The 7005-nt window shown below is 46.0% G+C and overlaps 1 protein-coding gene across 1 annotated transcript; it reads left to right on the forward strand.

Moving 5' to 3' along the window:
• Window positions 1-4816: 4816 nt before the first annotated feature.
• Window positions 4817-5350, forward strand: LOC122507257. The gene has a single exon (XM_043619876.1). The coding sequence runs from the start codon at window positions 4817-4819 to the stop codon at window positions 5348-5350; it is 534 nt and encodes a 177-aa protein (XP_043475811.1).
• Window positions 5351-7005: the final 1655 nt, after the last annotated feature.

A 7005-nucleotide genomic window follows, 5' to 3' on the forward strand; every position in this document is an offset into this window, starting at 1 on the left:
TTTTGTTTGTTTGTCGAAAGCCAGTTTTGTGAGAAAAATCCGAGTAAAATTCCCCACAACTTGTGCAAAATCAAAAATTTCCCCAAAATTTTATGCCGAGAACATGTTAGACCGGAAATAGTAAAAGGGGGCCCTCCTTGAGTAGTCACGTCCTTGCTTCAAGACAGCACAGTGACGTATATACTAATTGTGCACCCCCCTGAAAATTTACATTTTTTCAAACTTAGAAAATTTTCTTTAAAATTTTTTTTTTAAATGGCAAAGGCAATTGACGAGATGCAGGATTACAAGAGACGCATGAGCGAATTAATTGGAGTACCATGTGTAAGCCGAGTATGGGAAAAAATTAAAATCATGCAAGTTGGCCAGGTAGTGACGAATTTATTGAGACACCAATTGTGTATCAGTGGTTCGCCACAAGTCTTGAAGGAGAGACTATTGCGAGCGGAAATGAGGTTAGCCCAAATCGACGATTTAGATGTGCCATTTAGCGATCGATATGACTTGGGAAATTCCGACAAAATCTTTTTGGTGGAAGCTTTCCCAGAGCCATAAATGGAGAAATTTCCATTTGTAAATTATCGTCGAGGTGGCCAGATGTAATCAGCAGATGACGAAGAATCAGATAGTGGGGCGAGTCAGGTCATTGAACGTATTAGTGCCAGGAAAACATTAGGGAGTGGGGGAAAGAAAACCAAATTTGGAACACCGTACAGTAGACATAGTCCGACCAGCGTTGTTTCGACCCCAAATTTTACACCCCCACCCCCAGTCATGACAACAGCCAGCATGACGACATTTTCCCCCACAACAACGAGTGCTCAGATGAGCATGACAACGAGCACGACCATGACAGCACCCCACACTATTCAGTCGGCCACGATGGCCCCAGTGGTCCAGAGCCTCCGTGATTCAGTCGTGCGTTTGGGTTTGTCACCTGAAATAAAAAAAATTATGGAGTATGCCAAACAAATGGACTCTAGTATCAATCATCGTAGAGTGCCAGAGAATGGAGAGCCAGTCTTAAATCCCGAAAACAATGAAAGTAGAAGTAGGGGTAAAAGGGACAAGGTAGAGAGACAAATTGAGTATAGTGGTAGCGAAGATGGCCGTATAAGTAGTAGATGTAGTTGTAAAAGCAAAAATAGTGACCGACCGAACAAGAATAAGAAAAGTGAAAGAAAAGTGGGGGAGAGCCGGAGATCAATTTTAGATGACTCTTCGAGTGAGTCTGAAGTTGAGAGACCTAAGTCAGAGGTTGAGCAGTAGTGGGGAAAACCTAGAACGCCTGACACCAGCCTACCGTCGTCAACTGGAACGACTCCATTTTGAATCGTTGAGCCAGATGGAGAAGATTTTGAGAGACTACGAGAAGGCCAAAGACTTAGACGAAAGATACGCCCCACCACTACCCAAAGAGAAAATGCGTTTCCCGTTAGCAGCCATGAAGGAGAAGAAGAGTAGCCAGAAACATGCGAAAAATAAGAAGGTGGCAGCACTAGAAAAGAAGTCAGAGTCGAGTGAGAGCAATCACTCTACAAGGACAGAGAAACCGAAGAAAAAGAAGAAGAAAAGTAAAAAGAGTAAGAATGAAAAGAGTAAGCCAGAAGAAAAGAGCGTCGAGGCCATTAGTCCAGCGACATCAAGCCAGAAGCCAGCAATGGTCCAGGGCCAAGTTGCCAGTACCGCGCCACCCCAAGCAGTGCAAATGGTACACAAACCCAAAATACCTCTAAAGAGTTCATCGGGGCATGTTTCCACTGCCAGACTACAGGACATCGAGCCAGAGATTGCCCACAGAGAACCTGTTTTTCTTGCCAACTTCAGGGGCATTATTCAAACCAATGCCCTCTGAAGCCAGCCCAAACAGAAGTGTGTCTGGTATGTAAGAGGCCAGGATGCAATTTTCTAAATTGCCCAAATTGTGTGTCAGTCAGAGCCGCTTTGGGAAAAGCCGCTTTTGGGTGTGTGGGGGGCACAGAGCAGCCCTGTACCCCCCTCAAACCCAACTGGACAGTAAATAATACTGTTGAGGGGTGTAGAGCCGAATTACGTGAGCCGAGTATAATAGAGACGAGAACCGAATTTAATGAGCCGTGTGTAGTAGAAAGAAGAGCCGAGATTTTTGAGCCATGTAGAGTAGAGATAAATAGCGAGTGTAGAGACAGATTCATGCCTAGTTGTAGTTGGGTAAAAACTGAGCGAGAATTAGAATTAGAGAGAGGAGAAGAAGTTAAGAAAAGTTTAGAGCCAGCCATAGGTAAGGACGACCTAACAGAGGACAAAGCGTTCAAATTCGTGCTAGAAAGTAGACAAGAGCGGTCAAGTGAGGAGAACTCACTCTACCAAAACGAAGTAGAGAAAATGGCGGAAGAGTGTGGGACAAAAGGTACGGATGTGATCCCGGTACCTATAGTCCAGGGGAGGGGAGAGGCTGTGAAAGTCACAGCTGACCCGAACCTAAGTAATGAGGAGGACATCGACGGATCTAGGACGGAGAACAGATACTTCTTCGACATGACTATCGGCGACCATCATTACGAGGCACTTTTCGATCCTGGTGCTATGATTTTAGTAATTACCACCAGAGTCGCAGAGCCTTTCAAAAGCCGAATTCAGCCGTGTGGTACAGTTGTGAGGAGTGCAACAGGAGGTATCATTGAAACAGCCGGACTTCTGGACCTAAACATTGTAGTCGATGGAGTTGCTCAAAAATTCTTAGTAAAAGTCATGAAGACTTTGACACAGGACATCATCTTGGGCATTGACTTTTGCAAGGCCTGGGACATGGAAGTGAAGCTTAAAGAAGGACTGTGGAGAGTTTTTCGAGGAGAATGGCATGAGTTTGGGCCAAGAGAGAGAGAAGAGGACGAACAATTAATATTCGCCGAATGTGCCGGTATTTCTGCGCTTGACGATGAGCAGAAGAGCATAATCCAAGCCATAGTAGACAAATGGGTACTGCCAGAGTCGGAAGAACACGGAATGACGGAACATCATATACGTGTTACGAACGAAACGCCAGTACAACATGGCATCAGACGGATGTCGCCAGCCATGTTAACTTGGGCCCAAGGTAATGCAGCCAAACTATACAAACTAGGGATCATCGAGCCATCTGCCAGCCGTTGGAGGAGTGCGCCAGTAATTACGAGAAGAGGAGAGAACGATTTTCGACAGTGTAATGACTACAGAGATGTCAACAAAGTTACGATCAAAGATGGGTATCCACTGCCATCCATTGATTATATTTTGGATAAGCTCCGAAAAGCCAGATATTTGTCGAAGGTAGACCTCAAGCTGGCATATCATCAAATACCAATGGCCGAAGAGAGCAAGAAATACACTGCTTTTGCCATACCGGGGTCAGGACTATGGCAGTTTCGCCGAATGCCATTTGGACTCATGAATGCACCGATGACGTTTCAACGTCTAATCGACGCATTGCTGGGGCCGAAAGTAGAGCCGCATGTCTTCGGGTATCTGGACGACATCATAGTAGTCACAGACACTTTCGAAGAACATGCTAAGTGGTTGGAGTTCGTCCTCAAGAAATTGAACAAGGCGAAGCTGATAGTGAATCCAGATAAGTGTGAGTTCGGGTGTTCCAAAGTGACTTATCTGTTTTACTTATTGGACAGAGAAGGTTTGAGGCCAGATCCGAATAAGACAGAGCCGGTGAGAAATTATCCAGAGCCGAGGAACGTAAGACAACTCAGACGTTTCTTGGGCATGGTCGGGTGGTATTCCCGTTTTATTCCAAACGACAGCGAAATCAAAATACCATTGTTAAAGTTACTACACAAAGGCCGAACGTGGGAATGGAAGGACGAGCAACAAGAAGCTTTTGAACAGCTGAAAAAGAAGCTGACATCTGCGCCAGTCTTAGCACGACCTGACTTCACAAGAAGTTCACAATTCAGTGTGACGTCAGTAACTATGCCATTGGAGCCGTACTGACGCAAGAATTTGAAGACGGAGAACATCCAATAGTCTACATCAGCCGAGTCTTGACGGAGCCAGAGAGAAACTACAATGTGACAGAAAAGGAGTGTTTGTCATTATTGTGGTCGATCAAGAAGTTCAGGACGTACATTGAAGGGTACAAATTCCATGTGATCACGGATCACAGTGCCCTAAAATGGCTCAGGAATTTAAAAGATCCTACAGGCCGGTTAGCCAGGTGGGCCTTGGAAATGCAGCAATGGGACTTCGACATAGTTTACAGACGAGGTGCACAACATCATGTCCCTGATGCATTGTCCAGACTTCAAGAAGACGAAGAAGAGTCAGTAGCCGCGTTTGAATCCTTTGAAGATCAATGGTACCTCAAACGCCGAGAGTTGGTGAGCCAACATCCTCAGAGGTTCCCAGGGTGGATCGTGGAGAACGAGAACCTATATCGTCACCGAAGTGACCCACTTTTATTGCCGATAAACGGAGATGAGGACAGCTGGAAGTTAGTAGTGCCAGAAGAACAGAGAGCAAGAGTCATGGAAGACGGACATGCCCAAGCATCAGCCGGACACTTGGGGATTGAGAAAACTTATGATCGAATAGCACGAGAGTACTACTGGCCAGGCATTTGGAACGATGTGCACAATTATGTGACACACTGTCTCCAATGCCAGATACATAAAGTATCTCAAGCCGGACCAGTCGGACTAATAGGCCAGAGAATTGTAGAGAGACCGTGGGCCGTAGTAGCCGCCGACACGATGGAGTTCTTATCTAATATGGAGTCAAACACATCACGACTCCACCTTACCATCCACAAGCCAACCCAGTCGAAAAAAGTAACAGGACTCTAAAAACTATGATCTCAACTTTTATTGGCGTCGATCATAGAAATTGGGACATGCATGTTCACGAGTTCCGCCACGCCGTGAACACAGCAACCCAAGCGGCAACGAAAACATCTCCAGCGTTTTTGAACTATGGGAGACATCCGAAGCCAGTGAAGAGCCTGCGAAGAGAAATAGAGAACAAGAGAGAAGTAGTTAGGATAGAGCCGGAGGATTGGGTAGACAGAATTAAGAGATTAGACGCGTTAAGAGACATGGTAGCCAGACACATTGATAAAGAACGGGCGAGACAGACTAAGTATTATGATAAAGGTAGGAGAGACGTGACTTTCAAAGTAGGTGATTTAGTGTTGCGAAAGAGTCATAAGTTATCTAGCGGAACACAAAAATTTGCGACAAAATTAGCGCCGAAATATAAAGGTCCATTTAAGATCACCGAGATCCGTTCACCAACTGTTTTCATCTTACAAGATGATCAAAGCAGACGAGTCCCGAAAGTTCACATCACCGACCTAATACCATACTTACCTATCCCAAAGTTGTAACTGGTATTATGTCCGCTACGAATTAATAAAATTATTTTAGATCGAGGGGAGAGCCGCAGTTGGAGAAGGTGGGCCAGAAGTAGAAAAGAGAGAAGAAGGAGAGCCATGCCGTACACGCCGCTGGGGAGCCGTAGGGCCAGAGAGAGGGGTAGACGACAGCCAAAGGAAATGGGAGAGGAAGGAACTAGGATACAAAGAGGGAGGCGACCACAGTCCAGGCATCGCCCATTCCCAGAATTTGACACTGGGGATGTCAGGAGGGAATGCCCATCGTATTTCTCGTTCCCGATCACTGAAAGAGTCACAGACGAACCACTGAGGGCACAACCGGTTTGTGAAGAAGGAGAGCCGAACATCCCCGCAGATACTGAGGAAGAGGGTGCTGTAGGTAGAGTAGTAGAGCCAATCGTGCCACCAACTGAGTGGGAAGACGTGAGTGTCTTGGAAGTCAGGACAACACAGCCAAAGATGACTCAACGAACTGATGGAGCCGAGGTAGTGATACCATATCGCTGGCCAGCTAAGAGAAAGGGAGAGCCAGGAAAAAGAGAAGGAAAAACAGAGGAAGGAGAGGGAGAGCCAGCTAAGAGAAAAGGAGAGCCAGGAAAAAGAGAAGGAAAAACAGAGGAAGGAGAGGGAGAGCCAGCTAAGAGAAAGGGAGAGCCAGGAAAAAGAAAAGGAGAAACGGGGGAAAGAGAAGGAGAACCAGGAAAGGGAGAAAGAGATTCAGAGAAATGAGAGGGAAAACAAATTGAGAAGAGAGGAAGGTCAAGAAAAAGAGAGTCAAAGAAAGAAGGACGAGAGCAATTTGGGACAAAAGGGGGACGAAAAAGATTTAGTGGCAGGAATCATGGCCATCACTCAGCCCTTGGCCGGATTGCCTCTTTCAACAATCGACTTGGCCATCCGTCAATTGTTGGAGGAGAGGAAGAAGAAAAAGAGAGAATAAGAAAGAGGAGAGTACAAGAGAACTAAAGAAGGTAGGGAGAGCCGAGAGGAAATGGAAGAGCCGTAGAGATTGTAGGAGAGCCAGAGAAAGTAGGGAGAGCCTAAAGGAAATAGGAGAGCCGGAGAGAAAGTAGGGAGAGCCGAGAGGAAATAGGAGAGCCGGAGAGAAAGTAGGAGAGCCAGAGAAAACGAGGGAGAGCCAGCTGCCATTATCATCATGGTGATGACGGTCCTATATAAAATAGTACCGGTCATGGGGAGGGGATTGTGACGTTGTCAATGGTCAAATTCTATTATTGGAAAATCTGAATCGTCGCGCCACCTGTTAGAGAGGTCCCCGAACCACGATATTCAATTATCATGGTAATTAGGGAAAACTAGCGTCGCCGGCTGACCCACTAGTAGTAGAGAAAGTAAATCGCGCGGCCAGCTCACCGGAGAAAGTGATAGATGGCAGGGCCAGTACCGAAATTTGCGAAAAGGAAGAAGAAGACGAGCCACGTGCAGAGAAATCACGACGCTACAGGTGCCCTGTATGTTCGTCGCCATAACGGTTTTGTGAGTATACCGAGTTTGTCTTGGAAAACCAATTTTCCGTTTTTCTCATTGAGTTGAGTCGAGAGTTTTTGTGTTAAGTTGAGAGAAAAGGTGGATCGTGAAGCTCAAAGAACTGTGAATAAGTTTTGTGAATAAATTGAGTTGAAATT

This window comes from Leptopilina heterotoma, unplaced genomic scaffold (assembly GCF_015476425.1).
Source record: "Leptopilina heterotoma isolate Lh14 unplaced genomic scaffold, ASM1547642v1 Lhet_456, whole genome shotgun sequence".
Lineage (NCBI taxonomy): Eukaryota > Metazoa > Arthropoda > Insecta > Hymenoptera > Figitidae > Leptopilina > Leptopilina heterotoma.